This window comes from Colletotrichum siamense, assembly GCF_013390195.1.
Source record: "Colletotrichum siamense strain Cg363 chromosome Unknown KSG_Cg363_contig04, whole genome shotgun sequence".
Classification (NCBI taxonomy): domain Eukaryota; kingdom Fungi; phylum Ascomycota; class Sordariomycetes; order Glomerellales; family Glomerellaceae; genus Colletotrichum; species Colletotrichum siamense.
In genome coordinates, this window is record NW_023501017.1 from 3,374,857 (window position 1) to 3,401,725 (window position 26,869).

The window sequence follows — 26,869 nt, forward strand, 5'->3', positions numbered from 1 at the left end:
GGCGGAAGAGAAGGAGACGTGAGAAAAAAAAATTACGATAGGAAGAAAAGATGACTAAACGTAGAGATCGACCGTTACAACAGAAACGAAACGTAGGAAACGAGAAAGGGAAAGGAGGCAGTGCTTTGGGTTTGCCATCTCGAAACTTGGGAAGGGGGACTTGGATGCGTACAAATACAACAGACAAGTATCAGATAGGCGCCTTGAGCCGTGTGTGGACGCGGCACGCAATCTTGCCAGCCTCCGGGGAAGGGAGATGCGATCCAAAATTATCATGACGAGCGTCGCGCCGATGCAAGATAGCCGCGCTTGCGACGTGTTGAGGTGTGAAGTTGGAGATAGTTGGGAACCCTGTAAGAGCGGTCCGGCGTGGGATTGGTCAGATGCCCGCAGATGCTGGTCCCTATTTTGGTCATCCCAGGCGCTTAGAAGCGGGAAGGCCTGTGATGAGGCCAATGGCAGCATGCGAACACCCTGAAATAAATCCAGGCATGAAGCCTATTCGCCGACTTGAATAGAGTCACAATCGAGGTTACTTCGGCACAGGGGTATTGCTCTGAGGGCCTGCTCAGTTGCCGCCGTCAAGGTGATCCAGAGAATAAGCTCACGTCAAGCGGGAAGGGCGGAGACAGACTTTGAACGCAGTGGAACGAAACAAAAGTTCAATCCGACGTCTGGCTGAGTCATCCTTGTCACCCAATGATGCACGTGACTGGGCAACACCACGCTTATCTAAGCATCTCAGCTCCCGTCTGATCTTTTGCGGGCCCTCCTTCTGACACCAGTTGGCAGGGACTGCACGGTGTTTTGCCAGACATTCTTGATGTCGTCTTTGCCCTTCGCCGTGGCGAAACAAGCAATTTGCATCTTCGTATATGCAAGAAATACATCATGACTCCGGATCTTTGAGTTACACAGCTGTTTCCCCCCCTTCTGGCCACGCATTTCGATGTTTCTCATCTCACAACATTTGCAAAGCATTCGTACGGATGCGGATTGCGGTTCCTGCATCCTCCCGGACCTTCAATACGTCGGAATCTTTATGATGGCCCGTTGCGATGTTGTCCGCTAAGCTCTGTTCCTGGGAACTAGACTAGTCGGCGCTGGACTCTCCATACCCACGAGTGTGTGTCTCGTCTGCGAACTGCGACATGCAGCACCCATTGGGATGGTGGCGTTTTTGCCGTCCCAAAGCTTCCTCAATGATTCCACATCACTAGGGGGGTGTCGACGACAGGGGGTCAGACCCTCTTCCGAAGGGGCAGGCAATCAAGCAAGCACTCAGGCTCTTGCATGGCAGCCGCAGGCTCGCAGAAGGCGACGAGGCTCTGAGTGGACCAAACAGATCCAACCAGTGACCATCAGCGGCAGGGCTGTCATCATTAACAGAACCTTGGCCCTGTCACTGGAAATGAAGGCAACGAACACAACTTGGATGGCGTTCGGGCGGCCGACGGGAAAGTGTCACCGGCGACAGGACGCATCCACTGCCTCCCTGTCAGTCTGTCAACTTTGTTGTTGTTGCATGTCACACCAACACTTCGCCAGTCTTCCCAGCCTCACCTCTATCGCTGCCAAATCGCCCACGAATATTGGGAGGCCTGGGTCTCTGGCATGGCACTTGGCGTTTTTCCTGCTGACAAGGGAAACTAGCATTCGTCGGCTGGGGTCGCATACTCCGCATGTCAACAATCCTCACCCTGCCGCTGATCCCGAGCCGAAGGAGGAAACAGTCCCCGGTCCGCCTGAGAGAACGGCCGCCTACCAAGGTCATCTTGAGCACTATCAAACTTATCGTCAATATCAGACAACGCACAAGGCGGATGCGAATGAAGATCAACGGGCGAGGCGGGAGGTTAGCTGCTTGGCCTCCAACGTCCGCAGCTGAGGAATGCCGATCGGCCCATGCTCCGTGAAGCAAACAGCTGCCGTCTGAACCTCCTCCAGGCCAACTTTCAGCTAGGAATGGCCAGTATCGGAGTTCGGCAGCCAAAGACTGTGGGGTTCAAAGTTCGGCCATCGAGTTGCCAGCAGGTGACAGGTCAATTTGGCCTAGAGGAAGTCTCACAGTGGCGCCACGGGGGAAACACAGCGGCACAGCACCTCAAGCCCGTCCCTCTGGGTAAAAGAACCAAACACCCGGGTTGACTTCTGTGACACTGACACCAAAACCAACAAAAGTCGAGACCGCAAGCCGGTCGACGGTGATTACTATTCAGAGTTCCTCTCATGCCCCAGCTTGTTGCGTTTCGTGCAAAGCAAAGAAACGCCAGGTCGGAAAATCGGACTTTTCTCCCTGCAGGTTCCTGGCCAGAATGCCATCTAATGATACTGGAGCCTCGCCGAGCAGGTCGGCGAATCTACGTACCCTGATTCAGCTGAGATTGCTAGCAGGCCAGCCGAGAGGCACGGCGTTGACGCCGACTTGGTCTACCAATCAGCACTCAAAGCTGGGCTCACTCACAGACTGGAGGCATAAGCAGACTGCAGCAGCCAGCGAAACATACCCTGTCTCGACCCCTGACCCCTGGCTCAGCCCAACGGATTGGAACCAACCACACGTCCATCACCCGCCTTTGCATCTCGACGATCTACGGTCCCGCCCTCTTACGGCCGGCCGGATATACAGACTTCCTTTCTGTCTACAACCACGAGAACCGCAGATATTGCGTCGTCGTCATCTCACAGCGAACCCCAGCTATAGGCTGCCCCCCAACGTCTGTCCGCACCTGGTTCAGTGGAACCTGACCGGTACGGATCCCCCTAGCTCTTTGCAACCCGCACTTCATGATCGGCGTGGTCGGTAAGAGGCCTGCCTTGAACAGACCTACAGACAACCTCGGATGACATCTCGCTCTGAAGAGGTGCAGAGATACGCTCAGTCGATGAATTTACGTTGAGACTATACAACAAAATTAATGCCAAACGGCGATTGGCAGGAATACGGGAGCGGCTGCAGGCTTTCAAGCAATGGGACCCTAAGCCATGGCTCAGTTCTGACACATCTGTGATTCTGTTGTGCATATGGCTATCCCTTCGATCGGTTCCGCTCCCAAGCACCTCGCTCCCGTCGGGCATCCTGTCATTTGGAGCCTCCCCCGGCTGCGTTATGTGGGAAATATTGACCATTTGAATCCTTCAAATGCTGAGAACCCCTGTCGACCCGACCCAAAGCCTCGGGTTCTGGGCCGCCACACTTTCTTCCCTGACACAAACATGCGTCCATGACTGGGGTGGGGGTGAAGGGGGGTGTGGTCTTCAGTTACCATGATTCACGACCGACAGAACTTGGGTATGCAGACTCTTGCCCTTCCCCCCCCCTCCTAGGCCAGCGAGCCTGGTCTACCTTTACCTCGACGAGGGGACAGCTCGGCCGGGGCTGGGTATTTGTCAAAGAAGTCTAATGATGTCTCGGCTCGAATTGGACCTTGCGGGATGCAGGTTGGCAGGCATATCCTTTGTGTTCGTTTGCCCAGGATGGCGCTGCCAGCCCGCCGCGCCGCTGCGGCCGATATAATAACCTCTCACGCTTGCCACCCCTCCGTCATCGTGTCCCGCATTGGCCAAATTACCCATCCACCCACCGCACTTGCGGCCCTTTCCTCCCACATTACCGACGACGAGTTCGCAATCATCGATAGATAGAATCTTGCGCCCGCGTTCCAACAAGCCATGCTATCCATCCCGACATCGACGACGACGCCCATTGCGAGGACACAAACGGACGGCTCACGCGAGCCAACGACACTATCGCGGCGACCATTAGACCACTTTGTACGTTTAAATTGCCGTAGCTTCGTCGATCTCCCGAGAATGCCTATATCGTTAACATCGAGTCTTCCCATCGCAATAGCACCTTTTCCCACGCCTGCCCGCAGAACTTCGCCTCAAGATATGGAACTTCAACCTACCTCCGCCGCGCATCGTCCCCATACGGTGCGGCGCAAAATCTCTGTCCTTCGCTGCAGACGTCCACCCAGCCGCTCAGCGGCGACCATCGACTAGCGGCTGCATCTCCTACGCATCCATTCCCGTCAACCTCCACGTCTGCCATGAGTCTCGCGCCGAGGCCATGAAGTCCTACCGGCTCAGTTTTGGCATGACTCGCAAACCTGGCCAAATCTTCTTCGACCGGAGCCGCGATATCCTGTACTTTGGCGCTCGCGACGGCTACATGGCGTCGGAATCGCAGTTCATGACCGTCATGGCGCTGTGCGACCCCACGGACCTCGCCGAGGTGCGCCACCTGGCCGTCAACGATTCGCTGTTCTGGATCGACTCCGTGTACTACCAGAGCATGTCGGCCGCGAACCTGACGGTGGAGGTGCTGAAGCAGGTGCGCGCGCGTATGCCACGGTTGGAGAGTCTCGTTTTCATACCGAGGGACGAGAACCCGGTGTACTACGACCAGGTCGAACTCGTCGAGGCGAATCGGCAGTCGGAGCTGGTGCAGATCATGAGTCTGCAGATGGAGGCCGGCATGAAGGCCGTCTCGGAGATGTTCCCCGACTGGCGGCCGCCTTCGTGGCGTATCATGGCTCTGGGATGCGGGCTGCCTGCGGCAGTGGACTGGTGTCGAGGAGGGTATATTGGGACGTTACCTGTTGAGATGGAGATCGACGCGAGAAGCTGAAGATCCGACAATGCGTGTGTGCTCGTGCGAGGATATTTGTTTTTTGACCTGTTGCATCAAGGGCGGTCAGACTGATTTTGGAGATACCCTGCACATCTGTTTAGGCGTTACGGTTCTTGGCGTCGCGGAGCATGTAAAGTATTATTGAGCATCTACGAGCTGTGTGTTTGGACAAGTCAGCGTACGTCATAGAATGGTGTGCGCCTCTACGGTTTATCGTTTCGTGCTCCTTGCTACCAATGTGATGAAGTCGTATGTTCGAGCCCATTTTGAGATATCCAATGTGCCGGGATGTCGATGGCTCCTCGACCAAGATTTGATACATTTTCCCCGAAAGAATCAACGGTGGTAATATGTCACGTAACTACAATAGAACCAACGTTATACCAGATCATTAGCTATAAGCATACATGCGTATTCTCTGGATCATCAAGTGAAAGTCTTTACTAGAGTAATCTCCAAGCAGGCGATTCTAGTGCCAAAGACCTGAATAATCACCAAATTCATACGGGTTTGGCCTTGACTCTCGCAAACGAGGTTGGAGGTTGATGTTTGTGTTCTACTCTCCTGCTTCTAGAACAGTTTCATTAGACATGACCTAGATCATGACCTGCAGGAAACTTGTCAACTAGCAATTGTGAGAAGGCACGAGGTGTGCGCAGCTTGACAAGAGTTTTTCAACGGTAAATAATAATGACACCATGATCGAAATTTGTACACGCGAAACGCACTTGGGTATCAGTAACGTGGTAATTCGTAGAGCCACTCATCTTGTACAGGAACAGCACTCGACTGCATCAGTGTAGCCGTCCAACGGTCTACGTTCCTGGATGTGGACGTTACAAGACGGCAACGGGGTTGAATAGAATACACTCACCAGTTTAATTAATATCTGCCTTTATACTTCCTTCGTTCTCCGACAATCCTATGTCGACGCCACGCAGGCTACATTGCCAACGCACAAAATACGACAGCCTCGTCAAATAGTATGTAGCATGGCAAACAGTATTCATGTCTTTGTAAATCGTACACTGTCCTGAGATCACACTCTATTTCATAAAATTGTATCCCGGTCATCCGCCGGGCTTATACCTTCCTCGTGCCCGTCGTCCCTCAGTAAGCCCCTCTGCTCGCCGCCACCGTCTTCTCGCGTGAGGCCAGACTGCACCCCCATGTCCCTGCTCAAACCGCTCGTCCGGCGCGTTTCTTCGGCGCCGTTCAGGACGTACCAAACGTCCTTTTTAGTTAGGAGACCCTGCAGGGCCCCGCGGTCGCTGAAGAGTACGTAGCGAAGGCCGAGCTTCTGGAAGTAAGTGACGGCCAGGTGAAGACTAGACCTCGACGGCATGGTGATTGGCGTCTGGTCCATCCACGGGCGCAAGTCCAGCGTCGTGCGGGGATCGGCCAGCGGCTGATGGGAGAAGTACGCCTCCGTCTCTGGAGGGAGAGATCGTGGAGGCGAGGAAGAGATCCGCAGATTGTACGTAAGCTCTTGCCGCGAAATGTATCCCAATAGAATAGCATCGCGAGGATCCGAGATTACTGGGAAGCCGCGGTAAGGATGTGTGTCGAGGATGTTCTTGAGGCTGGCTATTGTGTGGCCTGTTGCCGTGAGTACAACCAGGTCCTCAATACGCGTCATGATCTGTGAAGCGGGTATGTCGGGGATGACCATTTCCTCGCTGTTGTCCAAGAACGGGTACTCATTGAAGTGTATCCAGGCTTCGTAGATGCCTCTTCGGGAAATCGCGTCGCCCACCCATTTGGAAATCATGACCGCAATCATAATGGGCAGGACGTAAGTCAAGGCTCCGGTCAGCTCGAACATGATGACCACAATCGACACAGTCATTTTAGTGACGCCCGCCAGACTTGCTGCTGCGCCAATGATGGCGTACGTCCCGGGTATTACGCAAGGGACGTCTGGCTCGCATGATGCGAACGGGAAGAAGGTTGGGTGATTAGCGACCCAAATCTCCATGATTATACCGACTGCGCGGCCGCTGAGAGCGCCGATTGCCATTGACGGCAGGATAATACCAGCAGGTAGCTGCAACCCGAATGTTATGGTGGCTAGGAAAAATCCAAGCACGGCTCCAAAGACCAAAAGTACAATAGTCGGTGCTGATGCAACTCCAGTCTTGCAAAGTCCAATCTGGTCATCGACGTACTTTGTACATTCCACGAACAGGTTGGATACCAGTTCCGATGTCTGGAATTTCATGTAAGAGTTTGGATAGTTGATGAGCGCTGTCAAAAGCGCAACAGCAGCAACTTGGGTAATGGGTCCTGGGAGCCACGGGGTGTTCTTCTTCCACCGAGCGACAGCCATGTTGGCCTTGACGAACAAGCCGCCGTAGATGCCCTGCCACGTTGATTAGCCTTGTTCTCGGATGGTCGATCCAAAATCACTTACACCCATGATACCGAGCAGGGCAAAGGGGATGAGCTCGAAGCCATGCCAGCCAGTACTGTACTTGACCTGATACATGACGAGCTGACCTGTGCGGAATGGGTCGAATGCCTGGAGAACGACAGCGGCAGTCATGGCACAAACGAAGCTTTGCCACATCGTCTTGTCGGGGAAATAGTATGAAATTTGCTGAACACAGTAAGTATAGAACAGGGTGGCATGCGGGCGTCACCAACTTCAAGGCTGAACAAGACGCCTCCAATCGGCGAACCGAAAGCCACCGAGATGCCAGACGCCGCCGCTGCAGACAACACCTCTCTCTTCCGAGCTGGAGCACTGTCAGAAATATGCTAGAAAAACGATGTAAGGGACGGCCAACCTTCGTTTTCGTTGATGTTGCTAAACAGCTTTATAAATAGGTTTGCGCAGCAGCAAGCAACATGGACAAGAGGTCCTTCTTTACCCAACCACATGCCAGACCCGACAGCGAGACACTATAGATCTTCGTGAGCGCGATTTCGTGCAGTGGGCACTAGATTGACATACCAGTCCCAGCGACTTGGTGATCAGGGTCCAGCTGCCGAGGAACCTTCTAATAATGAAACCGCCCAAGACCGTCTTGATTTCAGGAATACCGCTATGCTTGGCATAAATACCGTACTCTCTGACCAGTATAGCCGCTGCGCAAGCCAGAATGACCTAGAAAAAGAGTTAGCAGCGGCTCTTGACGCATCTGCCGAAACATCACCTACCGACAAAAACATGAAAAAGAAGTACTCTATGAACCACTTCCCGCCCGTGGAAGACACTCCCAGAGCCTTCGCCCAAGGCGTCCATCCGGCGCACTTGGAAAATTCATCGTAACCCCAGCAGCAAAACCCCTTGTTCAGGTAGAATGCGCCTCCTTCGGGGCCGCCCGAGCAGTACCCGGTCTTCAGATCGCCAAGCCAGTCCGTGGTGATGTCTATCCCAGCTGCGACAGCACCAACTGCCATGCCAGTCAGGATGAGAATAATCCAGACCTGACTGGAGTCGACGAGCTGCTGGAAGTAGCCCAGAAGGCCTTGCGCGCTCGCGTACAGGACGCGCAAGCGCTGGCGCTCCTTTGTGTATTCGAAAATCCAATCGATCGCCGTCAAGTCCTCGTATCCAACTCGTCGGCCCGGCCCCTCGACATACCAGTCCAACGGCGCGCCGTCTTTCGTCCCATGGGTCGTTGTCGCATTGCCGCCTGTCCTGCGCGGGGAGGTGAAGCCCGGTCGGCCAGCATCTTGGATCGGCGTTCGAACTCGCGGGGATGAGTGGGGGGAATCGGTGCCTGGTCGCGAACCGGTGATGGCGGAGAGAAAGCGCCCAGGCGTGGACAGCACGTTCTGCTTCTGCTTACGCTTAAAGGAAAGTGGCTCTTCTAGGTCTTCGCGGTCGCGGATGGGGTCTTCGGTGAGGACGTCGGCGATGTCCTCGTCTTCGCTCCAGAGTTCCAGCTCGTCTCGGTCGCCGGGGGGGCTGTTGCTATTGCTGTTGCTGTTACTATTGCTGCTGCTGCTGCCATTGTTCAGCGGTCGCGACGAGGACGAGGCCGAAGAATCATTGTTTGCGTGGCCGGTCATGTTGCGACTCTGAGGAACACCCGACTTCTCTTCAGTTCCTCGGAATGGCCATCTTGTTGTCGTTTCGCCTTTGTTGAAGGTCGCACCTTGCGCCTCTCTGCCAGATACCTGCTTAGTGACAAGCCGCGCGTGGCTGACTCGATATAGAAGCTCGGACCATTTTGCAGTCTTTCCTCCGGTGATCGCTTGCAGGGATGTTGATGTGCCGTGGAGAATGCTCCTTCGATCTGCTGGGTCAAATCTGCGCGGGGCATTTTTTCCACGAGAGTGTTGTTCTTCTGGTCTTGGCTTCGGGCAGCTTCTATTTGCAGATCGGTAGTCTGTTGACCGACATTCTCTGTTTAACGGGGAGCCCTACCAAAACGATTAACGGTTTTCATGAAAGAGGGCGCGGGCGTTGTCAGATGTTGACAATTGGAAATTACCCTAATCCGATTTACAACTCACTCAACTTACTCTACACTCGGCCTTATTGTTTGTAGAGAACACCAGGTCGTCCTTATTCGAACGGAATGGATCAAGACGCGTCTTCAGGATCTACGGATCCGCAGGCGACTGCCTCGCAGGCGTCTGACGCTCCGCAAGCAACACAGCAAACAGCCTCACTCGATCAGATTCAGACCATGCTGAAAGCCAAGGATGACACGTCGAGATTCGTAGGATTGGCGCTTCTCAAAAGCGTGCTTGACAACTCCGAAGGACTCAGGAATGACGCAGAGACGGTCTCCGTCCTCTGGGCGTGCGTCCCCCCCAAATTCCTCGACCGGCTAGTGAAGACGGGCTCGTCCGCCCAGTCGGCTCAGGCAGCAGACGCCAGAAACATGTTGGACCTGGCCGTCTCAGTCATACACACATTCACATCATTACTGCCTGACCAGGCAAAGAGAGACAAGAGGCTTGTCGGGAGGCTGCCCCTTCTTGTGTCAGGCTTGCTACGGAGGTGCGTCGACCAAAGACATTTTTCAGGGGGGAAAGTTGCAACGCTAACTCTCAAGGGGGCAGTTCTGGCGAGACATCTCGGCTGATTGTGCAGACCATTCTTGCACTTGTCGTCTTCCCAGAAGGCGCTCGGGTATTTTCAGAGATTGAGGACGTAAGCCCGCTGGTTGAGATTGCACCGAGTGACCCGGTGGCTCTTGAAATCTTTGCTTTCGCGTACATCAACTGCATGGACCTTGCCGAGGACAAAGTCGTCTTGAGCAAGAAAATCGACAGCACTGTCCAGGCCCTAGTCTCATCATTCAAGGGAACAGATGGAGTCACTTTGCTTGAATTCCTCGGCAAGTTTCTCCGAAATTCCGATGCAAAGGTAGGTCCTCCCCCCGAAAAGATACAGGCGGCTGACTTACACGCTCGCAGGCGCTCCCGTCGAATCCAACATGGATCAAGACTATCGTCAACTTCATCAAGACGTTGCTCACAAGCAGACCTACGCCCGAGGCTAGGAACGCCTACACCATCGCGGCAGCCTCCTTGCTCGAGGTCTATCACGAGGATGCGGCAAAGCTTCTCTTCACCAGCGACGTCAAAGACGACAAGCCTTTCTCCTACTTACTCATCACCCTCCTCCTGACTGACACGAGAGTGACCTTGCCACGACTGCTAGAACTTCTAAATGACCCAACCTACCCATCCGTCGCCCAGCGTATTGGCTCGGCGTTCGATGTCACTACACACTTTGTCGGCTACTTAGTGAGAAGCCTTGACGACGATCAGTCGCCAGGTGCGATGGTCATGCCCCCAGACTACCTGCTGAAGCTCCGAAGGACTATCTCGGAAGCCATGTCGTTGGCCATCGAGTTTCTTCGAGACAGGTGGGACGCGTCAGTGGCGGGCACGTTCGGCTTGCACCCCGACGCACGCACCAAAGAGACAGACACATCCACCGGGAAGAGGCTCACGATTTCTTGGGAGTCCAAGAAGGATAACGTCCACGAAGATCCTCTCATCCTGGCAGCTGTCAGGGCCTTGGCCATCTGGCTTCGCGAGGACGACAACGAGCTTCTGCGGAAAGAAGCCGCGGGACTCACAGACATGCTGGTCGACCTGTTCAAGTCCAGTTCTCCCTCTGGACTAGACTTCCGGTCACCCGTCCTGGTTGGTCTGGAAGGCATTCTCGTCGAGAAGGCAGGACTGGAGGAGTTCTCCACTCACGGTGGCTGGCAGGCCCTCACGGCCGACTTGATAGTCATCCTGCAGCACACCTCGACATTAGGCGATGAAATCGAGGCAGCCCGTGGGATCGAGATTGTGCGTGTTCTTCTGCCAATCGTGGAGGGCGAGGATGGCGGTGCGAGGGAGGACTGGATGGCCTACATCACTGCTGTCGCCGCCTGGGACGTTCCTGAGGCCGAACAGCCTCTTCTCGTTCAGGAGGCCCAGATTGCTGCCCTCCAGCTGGCAACAGCTCTGCTCGTGAGTGCTCATGAGGGCATGAGGAAGCGGTACGTACACTCTACGAGCGCCATTCTTGGCATAGCTGCGCGGTTACAGAGACATGTGGGCACCGGCCACCCGTTGAAGGAGTCCTTGGACGACGTCCTAGAAACCCTAGATAGATTCCGTTAGACGGCTGCGAAGAATGAGACCACCTGGTTTTCCTGCCTTCGCAACTATATTTCCTGTGTGCCTGAAGAATTTGAAATTGTATGAATCGAGGACGATACTTGAACACTGGGAAAACAGGGGTTTCCCCAAGAACATCGCTCCGAGGGAGAAAGACGTGAAAGGGGCGCCATTACTATGCGGCATTACTGCCATAGATCGGTACACATTCATTGCTGTTGGGCAATTGTGCAAATCAATGAGGATTATTGGCGTTCTAAACTTTTCTGCAAGATCACAACCGCCAAACGAAACGACAAACACTGGCCGAGACTCACGTATATTGATAGCAGCATACCTGTCAAACGTTGACATGATGTCGTCGTTACCCACCAGGCCCGAGTCCAGTTTTGCGCGCATCATCTAGATACAGGCCTGCACATGGCATGCTATTTGGGTCGACGCTCTCTTTCGTGGGATCATTCACCATCATTATTCCAGTCCTCTCACCGGTGCGCACACCGTACACTGTTACTGAGTTGTCCAGATGATAGCCTCGCCATTACAAAACCAAACCCCACGCCACACTTGGGTTGTGTAGATCCTCGACCAGTTCATGTTAGTCTCCATCACAGAGACACCAACAGCCACACATTGAAAATGGTCGAAAGCCAACAAGTCACACTGCAAGTGTATTCCTGATCAGGACGGAGGGTTGATGGGAATAAGATCTGATGGAGATATTGGCGGTAGCCGTTCTCATCTAGGGAGGTATCTGCGAGTGACCCGTTGCGGGCACATGCAGGCGGCTTCAAATGGTGAGCCTTAAGCTGCCATCCGACCACGTTTAACCCGAGAAGAAAGATGTGACAATACTCGTGGATGTCCTGGGTTGAAACCGACCTTCGTTGATGGTTTGAGAGGTTGCGGTTGCGTGGGATGCCCGGTTACGTAGAATCAATTGCTGCCCTGGGGGCGTGCGACTCGCGACTTGCCGCCGCTTCGTCAATCTTCTTCTGAGCAGCCTCAGCTTTGGCCCGCTTCTTTTGTGCCCGCCTGACCTCGATTTCCACATGCTTCATCTCAGCCTGGACAGAGACCAGACGAGGAATCACGTCCTGCACGGCCTTGACCGACAACGTTTGCGCCTGACGCAAAGGCATCGGCGCGAGGATGCCGAACCACCGAATAGGGTCGTTGCTCTTCTCCGTTGCCTTCGTAGCGTCCTTTGCTTTTTCAGTTGGCTCGACCTCGTCAGCCGGAGCCTCATCTTGGCCGTCGGGTTTCCGCTCGCCGACTGGAGCCTCCTGGGTCCCTGGGTTCGTTACATCTTCTGCAGGCTTGACAAGCTCGTAGCGAGGGACACCCTTGCTGTCGGCAGAGATGGAGAGGATTCTCGAAGCCTGCATGCGCTCGTCGTAGTAGTCCGGGCCGTATCTGACGCCCCTCTCTGCGGAGAAGTTGGCTCGTGCGATGTTCTGATACATGCCAGCCTGAGTCTTGCTGAGGAGCTCTCGCAGAATGGTATATTCATCCAGCAGGATGAGAAAGCGCTCCAGCAGCTGATCGATATGGTCCGTCTCCATGGTGTGTAACGCGGCACGGCGGCAGACGGGGGGTCCGGAAGCTGGGCCGGGGCGGATGTAGTTGGTGATATTGTGGCAGAAGGGCCGAGACGGCAACGGTGGGGTGCTGTAGTGTCCCACGAAAAAAACAAGGTGCACTTGAACGCGAGTGGCACGTACTCGTAGGGGTGAGTTGTCGTCAAAGTCGTAAATGGAGCGGTCTAACTCTAGGCAACGGTGATAAGGTATTCAGGGTAAGGTGGCTGCGCGAGGCGACGCATGAAGTTGAGGCAGCTGTATGTGGTAAGGAATTTGCGTGGCTTGAGCGATGATCTGCAAAGGAGGGACGGGCATGCAGGGGGGTGCCCTGAGCTAGCGACCCCAAGACCCGAGTCTGTGGCAGTCGTAGTGGTACTTGGCAGTTGATAAGCACCTGCTGATCCGACGGGTGTGTGCGAGCTGTCGACGAAGGTATCTGTACTTTCAGCTGTCCCGGGGCTGGCGAGAGCACCTGCCTGTCAACTGGCCGCAGGGCACATGCGATTGATTGTCCAAGGAGCTGCAACTTACACTACCTAGGTAGGTATTTCGAGATGTCGTTGGGCAAGCCCAACGGCAGGGCGGTCGTTCCGGGGCAATGGCGAGGATGGACAAACAAACCGAATGGGTGCAACACAACGGCAATCTGGTGCACAAAGATGAGGCGAAGTTCGAGGGGGTACGGCAAACAATCGGAACAAAGGCGGCCGGAACTGTCAAGTCCCCTTCCTTTTCCACTCCGAGCCGCAGCCCTCACGGGAACCCGTTGGGTCGTTTGTTCGGCTGGGTAGTTGTAATGCCATGGCTTTCGTTTTCATTCAGCGTGACTCTCCCGGCAAAGCTTCATGTTTCAGCCTCGACGACGCCCCGAGAGCGACTTGAACGGCTTGACATTGCACAACGATGAGAAATAACTGCAGGGGCATATAGATGCTGTCTGAAGGGAGCGGGACAATCATGAGATAACACTAACACCTCAGTGACGGTGAGAGCAAATAGACCAATAGCCCCTTAGGAGCTGTTCCCCGTCGTCAACGCCAATCCGTTGCGCACGAGCCGTGGACCATCCTTTTATGTCGGAGATCCCGGCATTCGATCACGTTGGACCCTGGGACGCAGCGGTACTGGGATTCCGGGAATGACGATGGGCGGAAAAAAGGCATGTAGACTGCTTAGCTTCCCCCAAGACGGTAGATTGGATTGCCCTTTCTGCGATGGAACATCGGGCTGGAGTAATAGGGCAAGACGATGCGAGACAGCAAGCCGAAGCCATTATGCCAGGTGCCGGAGTCATGGCTGGATGGAAGCATTGAAGAAGTCTGCGGGTATCCGTTGACCGGTCCCCCGTCTGGCTTATTCCCTGCTCCCGGGACCTGCCTCAAGTGCGTGTCGTCCAAATGACTTGCGAGGGGATCGTCTGCAGCGTGGCGCCCTCCGTCCCCAAATCTCTGGCGTGCCTTGTCCTTTGCTGTCTCGATTTCCCACGTTTTCTGTCACCAACGGCGACGAGTAATTGCGGCGGCAGGCGGCAGAAGGAAAGTTGCATAGGGGACGTGTCTCTAGCTGACACGACATGCCACAACCAGCAATTGGGATGGCGTGTCAATTTTGGCATTTTGTGTCAAGGCCGCTCGAGCCAGAGACAAAGAAAGGGTTGCTGAAGTATTTGCTGGATGAACCTAACGCACAGGCGCCTCGGGCGTAGCAAGTTGTCCTGACGCTGCCTGTGTGAGTAACCACTGCTGGCAACATGATGCTTAGCCAACGTCGAGGAAACCCGGCTTTCTTATTCTTCGGCAGGTGTTGACTGAAACAGCCCAGATAGTTCTCACGGTCAAGTGAATGAATAGGGAGGTTCAAGTATCGCTACCTGGCCAATCTTAAGGGTCGTGGGCCCCGTGGCGTATGGAGGTGCGGATACGCCCGGGTAAGGTAGGTCACCTTAAGCCGATGCACCGTTCCAGCATCGGTGCAGGGCAAGAGGCGTGGGACCCAGCGGGCCAGGATTTGCAGCGGCTTTGAAAGTAACACTCGGGACAATTGGCAAAGAGAACGGTCTGGATCCGGCGCTCCTGCCATCTCGATACACGGCCGCTGCAGGCCATGCGAGGCGGAAGAAGGCCGGCGGCGGTGGTGGTCAAACTTACGATTTTGCTCCGAGATGGGGAGGCCAGGATATGCATTGTGGCGGGAGCCGTCGGATGTTTACGTGAGAAAAAGGAAATGGCTAGAGTTTGGATTGGTAGATGGGAAAGAAATAAGCTTGCTGGACAAACTTGCGTTGATGTCCATCTGTAGGACCCCGAACTGCTCTGTGCATTCGGGGTTAGACGGGGAGGGAGAGAGAAGTGTGAAGGTGGGTGAGTGGTTTTGACTTTGGATGTTTGAAAAGAGACATCGAAATGACTTGAGAGAGAGGGTGTACTGCGTGGGAGCCAATTACACAACGGCATAGCCCTACTGAAGCGAGAACGGACTGGTGGTTCATCCTGCATCTAACGATGAATCCGCGGATAGAGAAGGATGCCTCCGACAAGAGATATCACGACCCGAGTTGAGAGTGATTGGGATGCACCGTGGCGGGCTGAGGTGACACAAGACGGCAATGGCAGGTGCAAGTGCAGTGGCAGATGCAGCGGGAGGTAAAAAGCAAAATGGGCCGCAAATTGGCTGGCGTGATGTCAGGAATGAGGTGCAGCTGTCGGTTCCGCTGCTTGTGCTTTGCTCTCTCTGCCTGTGCTCGTGCTCGTGCTCTTGCTTGTGCTTGATGCTTGAGCTGCATGTGCATACCATAATGACACCTAAAGGTATCTGTAGGTTGGTAGATAGATGTTGGGCGTTGGAGCTGAGGTGGTGGTGTTGGGAGCTGGCGGTGCACCTGCTTGGTTGGGTCTTGCTACAGAAGAAGCTTGGACTGCACTGCTCTGGAATTGGGCGGTGTCCAGTGTCGTCCTGGACCCACTGTACCGTGGGAACCGGTACGTACCGCCAGATATGCACATGCATTTTGCGTGTTAAAGTCGCAGCGCTGCATGGAGTGGAGAGACCATCCCCAATTTACGCAGGACGAGGGTCCTTGGGTCGCGGTCTTGAGATGCAGCACCACTTGGCACTCCATGTACGTACGAACAGCCACTCTGCCGACAGATGACACCCAATGTCACCACAAACTGCGAAGTGCGTAGGGGTAGCCGCCAGCCTCGAGTGGCCGGGCCTGGCGCCATGGTTATCGGAATGAGCCCGGCTCACGATCTTCTTTTCTGCTGTACGAAGTACTCCAAGCCAGCAGATCCAGCGTCCCGCTTAAACCAAAGACGAGGGACCGGTCCACTCTTTACGGGTAGCAAAAGTGGTTGGTGAGGGCGGTGAGCAAAGAAAGAGGAGGTCAACGAAAACAAGCTACGAGTGCCCCGCGTCCGACCCCGAGCGAGACGGAACCACCAAGCCGAACCCAAGACTCGACCAACTCACCTCATCACCATGGTGGTGGAGATGTCAAATACGCAGTGCCAATGACAGGGACGACACCCCATATGCGTGCCTCAGTCTTGGGCGGCTGTTTGCCCTCCCGTCCATGCTGCTGCATCTCGGGCAAGACTGGACGAGCGAGAGGAGGGACCATCCGGGCATTGGCTACTGGGACTGACTGGCAATGTCTTGTCCGTCTCGTACGGGTCTACGTACCCCTTGGACGCAGGCCAGCCCAGGCGTGATGGTTCGCTGAGGTTGATGGGAACCCCCCAGTCCAAACTCCAAACTCCAAAGGCGGTGCTTGGTTTGCCCTGGGCTCTGCTTCGTCGACCTTCCGGGGTTGGGCCATGCCGTCCAGCTCGCAGCTAATACTGCACCAACAGGCCGTCCCAAGTACCCGAGAGCCACTGGCCAGGCGCCATCCATCCCTTTGGAACAGTGAACTCCCGTCCAAGGGCGGGCGCCAATCCCAAAACTTGCAAGATTCAGCCTTGCAAAACCCCCCCTTCCCACGCCTCCCCTCGTCCCCCGAATCACCGACCTGTTCTGTCAAAGGTATTCGTGATGAGAGGAGTGTGGGCTTCTTTCCCCCTTTCCAGATCGCATGTGTTGTATGTGTGTCCAAGGCGAGGTAAGATAGGTTGATAGGTTGTCATCTTTAGCCTCTGAGAAGGGCCTGCAACATCTGGACCGCCTGGGTATCTGTAGATTGCCATTCATGGATCTCATTTACGTTGCTTTCCGGAACGAAGCTGGCATGCTCCTGTCTACCAAGCGCGAGTTTGGCCATGGCCACTGGACAATGACTTAGTACCACTATTCGTGCTACTGCAGCCGCTGCCTGCCTCCGTAGATGGGACCAAAATTTGCGTGCGTGCCATGATCAACAGCAACCTCAGAGGGAACCTTTAATTTTCTCTTTTCTTTTTCAATCCTCGACTACCTTTATTTTATTTGGCACAACCAACACAAGCCTCGCGGTGCAAGGTACTGTTCCTGCAGCCGCCCATCGTGTCTACTAATTACCGGTTTGCGTGCGGAATCTTTTCCCTCTTTTTTTTGTTTTTTTTTTTCTTCTCTTTTCTTATTTTCTGCCCCTCGATCCCCTGCCGTCGCAGGTACTTGTTGTCTGTCCAGGTATTCGTAGTCCATGGTGCTTTCCTTCCCTGACGGAACACCTCGCACTCCAAGCGTTCAGGTCCTCAGGCTGCCGGTCGTCACCCAGAAAACTTATTTCATTATTCATTTTTGCCCGCTCCTCGCCTCTGGCTTTCCACCCCCAAGGTGACCCCTTTCCCCCCTTCTATTACCTTACCTACCTACTTCCAGGTCGGGCCTGCTGTTCCACTTTCCCGCGTGTGTGTCGAGACCGCCCGGCGCCATCGCTGCTAAAAAAGAACACAAAAAAATCCCCGACGACATCTCACTTGCAACCTTGGTTGGGACGGGCCCCCCATCCACCCATTCACCTATTCATCACCATTCGCCAGTGTCACCTCTTGCCTTTTTTTTTTTTTTTTTCTTTTTTTTTTTTTTTCCTCCCCTCCCTCGCCCGCCCACCTGCTCCTCTCCGTTGGCCGTTCTTACTCGACAACACCACGCACAACTGACCTCCTCTGCCACTCCCACCCACTCACCTACCCGACCCGCTAGCTTGCCTGGCCTGGCCCTGCCTTATTCCTGCGTCTGCCGCTATTGCTCTCCTGCCGCTACCGCTGCTGCGACGCCGCTACCTTACACTTCCAATCCCACGCTTACCTTGCAAGACGGGCCTACTCGACCTGCTCACCCTAGACCCTCTCTCCTTCTCCAACTAACCACCACCACCACCCGCCCTGCCTGCCTACCTGCGGCTTCGAACAAGGACCCGTTCCACGTTCCTCCTCCTCGCCGCGCCCCCCCATTTCGATTCGACCGTCTCCACTACCCATCTTTCGCCCTGCAGCGACGGCAACCACCACTGCTACCAACTACCACTGCCATTCTCCAACCTACCTGCCTACCTTACCCGCCTGGAAATCACACCCCGACAAGACCAGAGACACTCGACGACGCGCCGCGCGATAAGGGAGAGACTGAGAGACCAGTCTTATTTTTTTTCTTCCCCAGGTCTCTGCTCCTGCACAGGAGCATCTTTGATCTAGACAATGGTCGTCGCTACTATCAAGTGCGTACATTTCTCCCCGTTTTGCCGTGGCCCTATCCCCATCTCCATCCCCTTCCCCAGTCACAAGTTGTAGTCCCTCGACTCCAGCTGCGTCGCTCTGTTCCACCTGCCTCAATATCTACGCCCATCTAGATGTTGTCGCTCGTCATGGCCATACTGCCCGTTTAGCCAGATGGCCGAGGCTGCCCTCTCTGGCGCTGGCTGCCTCTGGATTGGGCCGACCCCTCTCTCTCCCTCGCTCTCACCGCAGTCATCAAAGCGCGCATGTCACTGGGCATTGTGCTCAGGACCAGAACTGACCCTCATCCTCCAGGTGCGTTGTCGTCGGCGACGGTGCGGTCGGAAAGACATGCCTTCTCATTAGCTACACAACGAACAAGTTCCCCTCCGAATACGTCCCGACCGTTTTCGATAACTACGCCGTCACTGTAATGTGAGTTTCTCCAGCACTTCCAGACACACAAACACCAGGCTCCAAGGCCCTTTGAAGAGGCGGCCCAGCATGAATGGACGGGCAAAAGGGATGGGAGGATCAAGGGAATGGAATCTGCTGGCATTGTTTGGGAAAACTTGGTAGGCCTTGCGCTGATGGCCACTTTTTGCAGGATCGGAGATGAGCCTTACACCCTGGGACTGTTCGATACCGCCGGTCAGGAAGATTACGACAGACTGCGCCCCCTCTCCTACCCCCAGACCGACGTCTTCCTCGTCTGCTTCAGCGTCACATCACCCGCCTCCTTCGAGAACGTCCGCGAGAAGTGGTTCCCCGAGGTACATCACCACTGTCCTGGCGTCCCCTGCCTTATCGTGGGCACCCAGGTGGACTTGAGAGAGGATCCCAGCGTGCGCGAGAAGCTTTCTAAGCAGAAGATGTCTCCCGTACGGAAAGAGGATGGCGAGCGGATGGCGAAGGACTTGGGAGCGGTGAAGTACGTCGAGTGCAGTGCTCTGACGCAATTCAAGTTGAAGGATGTCTTTGATGAGGTACGGCTTTTCTCCGTCGTCGTTGCCGTGATGCGCAACTAACCCATGTACAGGCGATCGTTGCGGCTCTGGAGCCCCCTGCTCCCAAGAAGAAGTCGCACAAGTGCCTTGTCCTCTGATTGCGAACCCTCCCCCACGGGTCTCGCTTCCTTCCGCCCTGCCCGGGTTCTGGCTCTGGCGGCGAGCGAAAAAGCCGAGAACCAGGCTTGGGCCTTTTCTCTTGCCTTCCAGATGCGCGCGCAAACGGTTCTGGACATCCGGCTTTGAATGGCATTTTGGGCCTCTTTTTGTTTGCAGCGCGCATGGCATAGGACACGCTGGATCTTGGTTAGCCGCAACTCTGGAACCGATCAGGGCAGTCATCTCTCGCGAATTAATGGATTGGGCTTCCTGGTTCAACGACAGCGAGGTTTGGATTGGACCATCTGACCGACAGTCCGGGCTATCAGGCATCTTCCGTCACGAGGGGGACTGCAGGAAAAGAGGGAAATGGATCAAAACGACGGGCTGTATTTCCCCTTGTATACTTGGTTCACAAACTCCCAAAGGTCCTCTCATCGCCTCCCCCTCCCCCCTTCTCTCTCTACCCCCAACCTACTACCCTCTTCCCTCTTCCTAGCCCCTCGAGCTCCTTGTCCCCTAGCCCGGATCTTGGTGGTCTTTCTTGCTTCTTTCTACATTTAGGGATGGGTAAATTCATCACACGCAGGCAGGAATACTTCGATAGGACAGTTTGGCGATTGGAGTGCACTTTAAATCGATGGTCAATTTTTTTCGCGCTGAAGTGCTTGGTGACCCTATTCTCTATTCGGTTCATTTTGCGATGATTGGACGGGCGTACAGACACACTGACGATGAGCACCGGCCAGTCCAGGAACCTTGCTTCGTCCATCGCACCACAGACTCGGTGTTTACACCACCTATCGGCCCGGCGAGTCATTCCTGCGTGCAAGTTCCTCTCTCGGCCCCGAGTACGCCGTCCAAAGGCCCTGATGGTGCCTGCGGGAGAGGGAGAGGGAGAGATGACAGCATTACCGCCACCACGTTGAGGCAGACAAACACAACGCGATGGGCAAGAGATGGTGAGCAGTAAGTTTTGCGACATGGACGGCATTGTTGTTCCATCTGCCCAGCGGTCTTGACGCCGCCACACAACCGCTTTCTTTGTTCCGCTACGCCTATCTTGCAATCTTGCCCAGGAGACGACTCACAGAGGCGCAACGACCACTAGAACCCCCTTGGTCCCCTCAATCTTTGGGCGGAGGGGTGGTAGGCGTATTGCATAAGGGGAATAACGTCGCACCTCGGGCGCCTCTGCCACCATCAATGCGAGACAGATGTGGTCAGACTAGTGCCGTTTACTAACGGGTTCAAACGCCCCGCGGGGGAGACCCGGGCTTTTTCCTCTTCTCTTTGAATCTCGCTCCTGCCTCCCCCGCATTTGGACTTCATCCTCTCGCTGCCTTTGGTGTTGCATACTATGTCGGGAGCCGGTTACGAACGCCACGAGGAAGTCCATGGGGCCCCCGGGGACAAGGGTGGAGATGTCGATGGTCAAGACATGCAAGGCTCTGCTCTCTGATGGTAAAGGGGGGTTAGTATTGGCCAACCGATGATGCTCACTTGGGTTATTTTGGCGCCTAGGCACGTCAGCCACCCCTCAATCGGCAGGTTGTTGACGAATTCTGAGAGTATCGAGTGCGGCTGGGTTTGGATGGGATTGGCGATTCTTATGGATATATGCACCTTCTGTTGATCATTACATATAGGCTGTTTTAAGACCTTATCGGGGAGCGGGAGGAAATCGGATGCTGCTTACCTGCATATCCGGCCCCGCAGTCCCTTCGCCGGCGGCCACGCTACCCCTCCATCCTCCGCTGGGGCCATTCGACCCAAGGAGCAGAGGGCCGAAGATAGGCTAATGCATTGGTTGACGGTTTATTGCCCCCCTCGGATATGGAGGTCGATTGACTGGTCAGAACGGATAGCTTGCCTATTTCGAACCCGATGTTCTCCGCATTTTCCGGGAGCCTAGAAGCTCCGGCCAGGAGCTTGACACCGCAACGACGGACGACGGTGGATGCATTGGCCAATTGGGCCACGGCCAGCGGGTATCTTTCCCCTCGGGGGAGCTTCGACTGGAGACTAGGTAGCGCCCTTCTCGGCAACGAAGGAGGTGGGCGAATCGGCCATATCTATGAAAGTGGCAGACTGAGGCCATCTTCCACATGGAGGCCGGGCCGGTTGCGGTGCACTGAGCCGGTCCCGCCGAATCGGCTGGTCTTTTTAAGTTGTCATGCACTTCTCCCGATAGACTTGAAACCAGGCATTTTATTTTTTCTCAGCTGTCTTTTCGTTGTCTGAACCTCGACCTCTCAACCCATCTGCCTCAACTTTACCGATAACAGACGCAACAACAACTCATTCACTATACGAGAAAGACACGGACCATGAAGTTGACTTCTCTGCTACTGGGCTGCTCGTCGGCTCTGCTAGCTTCTGCTTGCGGCAACCACGGTGACGACAAGGAATGGACCAAGGCTGAGCTGGATGAGTTGGAGGCCAAATGGGGCTTTGAGGTGAGTCCGAATTTCTGACATTATGAGCAGGCATCATGACTGACTCTTCTGGCAGTGGGGTTCGTAATCACCATCGATGGCATGAAATACTAAACTCACAAGTATAGGCTTCACGGGCATCGGCACGTTTGCTCATCTCAAGCACGCAAAGTGCTTGACCACGCCCCAAGAACTCTACGACATCGCCATCATCGGCGCCCCTTTCGACACGGCCGTGAGCTACAGGCCAGGTATCAACGTCTCTGCATCGCTTGTGAGAACCCATCAGCTGAAACATGACCCTCAGGCGCCCGCTTCGGTCCCCGCGCGATTCGCCAGGCATCCAGCAGACAGACGTCCTTCCGTGGCTTCAACCCCCGTGCCAACATCAACCCGTACGCCAACTGGGCCACCATTATCGACTGTGGCGACATCCCCGTGACGCCCATGGACAATGTCATTGCTCTCGACCAGATGAGCACCGCCTTCAGGGAGCTGGGACAGAGGAAGCCCGTCTCCTCATCTCTGAGCAAGCCCAAGCTGATTACCCTCGGCGGCGATCACAGCCTAGCGCTGCCCGCGCTGAGGGCGTTGAAGGAGACTTACGGTCAGCTCCGCGTGCTGCACTTCGACGCGCACCTGGACACCTGGCACCCGGAAAAGTACCCCTCCTACTGGACGTCGACCCAGTTCAACCACGGCTCCATGTTCTGGATGGCCGGCAACGAGGGCCTCCTGTCCAACACCACGTCCGCCCCCTCCGTCCACGCGGGCCTGCGCACCCGTCTGTCCGGCACGGACTTTTCCGACCACGAGGACGACACGGCGCAGAACTGGGTGCGCATCGCCGCCGACGACATTGACGAGATCGGCACGGCCGGCATTGTCAAGACCATCATGGAGACGCTGGGAACGGAGGACCCCGTGTACCTGTCGATCGACATCGACGTGCTGGATCCCGCCTTTGCCCCTGGCACCGGTACCCCTGAGCCCGGTGGCTGGACGACCCGCGAGCTGATCCGCATCCTGAGAGGTATCGAGGGTCTGAACCTCGTTGGGGCCGATGTTGTCGAGGTCTCGCCCGCGTACCAGAACGCTGGCGAGGAGACGGCGCTGGCCGCGGCGCAGGTCGTGTATGAAGTGTTGAGCTCCATGGTGAAGAAGGGGCTGGAGGGGATGGGCAAGGAGGGCAAGGCCGCTGCTGCTGTCGAGGCGGAGGTGAAGGATGAGTTGTGAGCGATGTGCTTTGGGGAATGATACCGGCGTCTGGAGGAAGCGATCATGGCGAGAGGATGGGGCGTTCAAAACGAGGACTGGCTACGCCCATGAAGCACACCCTTAGCTTGGGTTGACGAACTGGATGACAAAGGCGCGTTGGGTTGGGTTTTGAGGTAAAGGCGGCGAAAGGCATCTCATGATCGACTCACATAGGGCCATTTACGGCCTATCTCCAGCGAATTTAGCGGCTTATATTGAAGATTAGAAACTGATTAGTTCGTTTTTGTTGGGAAGGTGTCCGTCAATGAAATGCCAGGTGATTACACCGAAATTTCGGCCAGCTCATGTGCGACTAATGTGACAATCACAGCGCGCCGTTCTTCGACACATCACCTTGATCGCGCCTTGATATTGATATCGAACTACGAGTTGGATGTCTGCAGCGGTTTCTTTCTCGAACATGCGAATCCCCAGCTGGGTTCACGTCAACTGCACCTTCTGCCACGCATGCCCGTCCTAATGTTCTACTTATTTGCGCCGTTCATCCTGATACGAGTGCTACTAGCATCGATTCGGCTCCAGTGAAGTGAATTATTATCCTCTTGACGAATAGACAGCGAGAGCCAGGTCACTTGCGCCGTCAGCCGAGTCTATATCCCCACATCCCGGCCGTATCTTGGTTTGGAGAACAACGGTCAACACATGTCTTCGGAGATCAAAAACACCATCAATCACATGGCATCCCAGGACAGCATCAATAAATCTGGCATGTCGGTGAGTTGACCGCCTTTCAATTCCCCCTCCACCTGCCCTGCTTGCTCTCATGACAACAAACATGCGAGTCAAGGGAGTGTGTTCGAAACTCCTATCTTCGGAGCCCAACCCTATCGTTCAAGGGCCCGAGCTCCTCTCCAATCTGGGCCCCCTTATCTCTGAGCAATTGAAATGCTCAATTGACACCCGCTCGAACCACAAGCATCGTCCTCAGCGCGCCGGCAGGCCAGATTCACTGTTGATTTGTGTGGCCTGGCGTTGCCCGAGGGCCGGTAGCAATCACGGACCATATATTCATCGTCAGGTAGAGGTATCGAGGGGTCTGACCAGTGTATCAAACCCCTGGGAACGATGAGTGACTCACCTTTCCCTCGCCTGGTCTCTGGAATCGTAATTAGATAAACAAGGCCCTCGACGGAAGATGCTCGCCCGAGAGAAGCTCCTGTATTAATTCGCATCTTCTGGTGACATTTGTGTACTTTGTTCCCGGTTCGAAGGGTCAGGTTTTAGTGACTCACACAGCGCAGCTGCGGGAAGGTACATCAGGCCCACCCCTCCTCTGTCACCTTAGATTCCCCCTCCTTCTCGCGTTCCCACCAACTCAATCCGATTTTACTACCCCGCCATCCTCGCTCGACCGCAGCCCAAAAATTTCCCGCCTCACGTCCGGGACAAGAAACGAGTCAACTAACAACGTGTCCACTGCGGCCATCGTCCCGTACGCACCCTCTTCCGAAATTGACTGAAAAATTAGTGGAAGAGAAGCAAGGCACTTCCAGAAACACCGCAAACATGGCCGCCGTCCAAGAATTGGCCGAGCGCCTCAAGTCTGACGACAAGGTCTACATCGACACCGACGCCGGCGCCGACGAGCCCACGACCACGGGCACCGAATCCTCCCCCTTCAAGTCCCTCGCCGCCGCATACATCGCCAACATCGACACGCCCGGCCGCACGTTCTTGTCCCGCGCGTCCAAGACGGGCGATGACGAGGCCGCCCGCCTCGAGTGGAAGGAGCCTGCCAAGAGCGCCGTCAAGAAGGCCCAGTCCGCCCTTGACGCTCATAAGAAGAAGCTGGCCAAGGCCGCGCAGAACAAAGCCCAGGAGGAGGAGCGCGAGAAGCAGCGCCTGCAGACCCTCGAGGCCGCCAAGCAGATTGTCATCAAGGAGGATGAGTCACTCCCGCCCGCGAAGCGCATCACCATTGGCGAGAAGAACGTCGAGCTCGGCGACGGCGATAAGAAGGGCGCTCGCGTCAAGATTGCCGGCCGCATCCACAGACTGCGCGAGCAGAAGCAGGCCACTTTCATCACCTTGATTGACGGATACGGTCACCTGCAGTGCGTTCTGCAGGCCGGCGATCTGACCAAGACCTACGATGCCCTCACCTTCGCGCAGGGCACTTCCCTCTGGGTTTACGGAGAGCTGAAGAAGGTGCCCGAGGGCCAGACGGCCCCCGACAACCGCGAGCTGCACGTCGACTACTACAAGGTCATCGGCAGCGCCCCCAGGGATGACGATGCCATCACCAACAAGGTCTCCCTGACTCAGAACCAATGGGACTCCCAGATGCTGGACAACCGCCACCTGGTCCTTCGCGGCGACAACGCGTCTGCTATCATGAAGATCCGCGCGGCTGTCGAGTGGGCCTTCACCAAGACCTACAAGGACCTTAAGATCACTAAGGTCTCCCCGCCTGCCCTCGTGCAGACCCAGGTCGAGGGCGGTGCCACGCTCTTCTCCGTCCCTTACTACGACGAGACCGCCTACCTCACCCAATCCTCCCAGCTCTATCTCGAGACTGTCCTCCCCAGTCTCGGCAGCGTCTACTGTATCGAGAAGTCGTTCCGTGCCGAGCGCAGCTTGACCCGTAGACATTTGGCCGAGTACTCTCACGTCGAGGCCGAGTTGGACTTCATCGAGTTCCCCGACCTGCTGGAGCATCTTGAGGAGGTCATGTGCCGTGTCATTGACAACGTTCTGGCCGACGAGGAGATTGCCGCCTTGATCAAGGAGCTCAACCCCGACTTCAAGAGGCCCGTCCGTCCCTTCATGCGCATGAAGTACACCGACGCCATTGACTGGCTCAACGCCCAAGATCCTCCCATCCTCAACGAGGAGGGCGAGCCCCACAAGTTTGGCGATGACATCGCCGAGGCTGCTGAGCGCAAGATGACCGACGCCATCAACAAGCCCATCTTCCTCACCCACTTCCCTACCGAGATCAAGGCCTTCTACATGAAGAAGGACCCCCAGGACCCCCGCGTGACCGAGAGCGTCGACTGCTTGATGCCTGGTGTTGGTGAGATTGTGGGCGGGTCGATGAGAATGGAGGGCTACGAGGAGCTGCTCGCCGCTTACGACAGAGAGGGCATCCCGTCCAAGGACTACTACTGGTACACTGATCAGAGAAAGTGAGTTTCTCCCCAACAATGATGAGTCCATACATCAGCGCTAACACCGACCTTTCTAGGTATGGCACCTCCCCCCACGGCGGCTACGGACTCGGTCTTGAGCGTTTCCTGGCCTGGCTCGCCAACCAGCACACCGTCCGCACGACATGCTTGTACCCCCGTTACATGGGCCGTTGCAAGCCGTAAACAGGTGGGCTGTTTTCGTGAGACGGACGGTGATGTGTAGTAGAAAGTCTAGCGTGCTTGAAAAGAAAAGAGGAAAAACGCTGCGGCGAGGCATCAGCGAGATCATTCAGGGTTTTTCAGGGGACTTTGCAATGGTTTGCCGGCATAAAGCTGGGCAAGGGTATCGGAGACGGGTCGGTCTAGATAGGAGTTACGGAATCAAACCATCTCTGCCGGAGCATGATTTCCCGGAGGACAAAAGCGGTTGTGAGCCCCGCGAAAGGTGACTTGTAATAAGAGACAACAAAAGCCAA

General features: G+C 55.4%; 7 protein-coding genes across 7 annotated transcripts; 5 read left to right on the forward strand and 2 right to left on the reverse strand.

Moving 5' to 3' along the window:
• Positions 1-3,672: 3,672 nt before the first annotated feature.
• Positions 3,673-4,633, forward strand: CGCS363_v006813 (uncharacterized protein; the record flags this gene model as incomplete). The annotated part of the gene is made up of 2 exons (XM_036638662.1): positions 3,673-3,774; positions 3,854-4,633. The coding sequence occupies 2 exons, from the start codon at positions 3,673-3,675 to the stop codon at positions 4,631-4,633; spliced, it is 882 nt and encodes a 293-aa protein (XP_036496941.1).
• A 1,054-nt stretch (positions 4,634-5,687) lies between these two features.
• Clcn3 (H(+)/Cl(-) exchange transporter 3) lies at positions 5,688-8,656 on the reverse strand (the record flags this gene model as incomplete). The annotated part of the gene is made up of 4 exons (XM_036638663.1): positions 5,688-6,998; positions 7,050-7,235; positions 7,593-7,745; positions 7,799-8,656. 4 exons carry the CDS (start codon positions 8,654-8,656, stop codon positions 5,688-5,690), a joined length of 2,508 nt encoding a protein of 835 aa, XP_036496948.1.
• Positions 8,657-9,168: 512 nt separating this feature from the next.
• On the forward strand, positions 9,169-11,224 carry CGCS363_v006815 (Uncharacterized protein; the record flags this gene model as incomplete). Its single annotated transcript, XM_036638664.1, has 3 exons — positions 9,169-9,596; positions 9,659-9,965; positions 10,016-11,224. The coding sequence occupies 3 exons, from the start codon at positions 9,169-9,171 to the stop codon at positions 11,222-11,224; spliced, it is 1,944 nt and encodes a 647-aa protein (XP_036496947.1).
• A 923-nt stretch (positions 11,225-12,147) lies between these two features.
• Positions 12,148-12,786, reverse strand: CGCS363_v006816 (uncharacterized protein; the record flags this gene model as incomplete). Its single annotated transcript, XM_036638665.1, has 1 exon — positions 12,148-12,786. The coding sequence occupies one exon, from the start codon at positions 12,784-12,786 to the stop codon at positions 12,148-12,150; it is 639 nt and encodes a 212-aa protein (XP_036496946.1).
• A 5,636-nt stretch (positions 12,787-18,422) lies between these two features.
• Positions 18,423-19,545, forward strand: CGCS363_v006817 (Cell division control protein 42-like protein; the record flags this gene model as incomplete). Its single annotated transcript, XM_036638666.1, has 4 exons — positions 18,423-18,442; positions 18,756-18,875; positions 19,048-19,426; positions 19,480-19,545. The coding sequence occupies 4 exons, from the start codon at positions 18,423-18,425 to the stop codon at positions 19,543-19,545; spliced, it is 585 nt and encodes a 194-aa protein (XP_036496945.1).
• Positions 19,546-21,876: 2,331 nt separating this feature from the next.
• GBU1 (Guanidinobutyrase) lies at positions 21,877-23,220 on the forward strand (the record flags this gene model as incomplete). Its single annotated transcript, XM_036638667.1, has 4 exons — positions 21,877-22,005; positions 22,061-22,068; positions 22,108-22,235; positions 22,292-23,220. The coding sequence occupies 4 exons, from the start codon at positions 21,877-21,879 to the stop codon at positions 23,218-23,220; spliced, it is 1,194 nt and encodes a 397-aa protein (XP_036496940.1).
• Positions 23,221-24,768: 1,548 nt separating this feature from the next.
• Positions 24,769-26,576, forward strand: CGCS363_v006819 (Asparagine--tRNA ligase; the record flags this gene model as incomplete). Its single annotated transcript, XM_036638668.1, has 2 exons — positions 24,769-26,390; positions 26,450-26,576. The coding sequence occupies 2 exons, from the start codon at positions 24,769-24,771 to the stop codon at positions 26,574-26,576; spliced, it is 1,749 nt and encodes a 582-aa protein (XP_036496939.1).
• Positions 26,577-26,869: the final 293 nt, after the last annotated feature.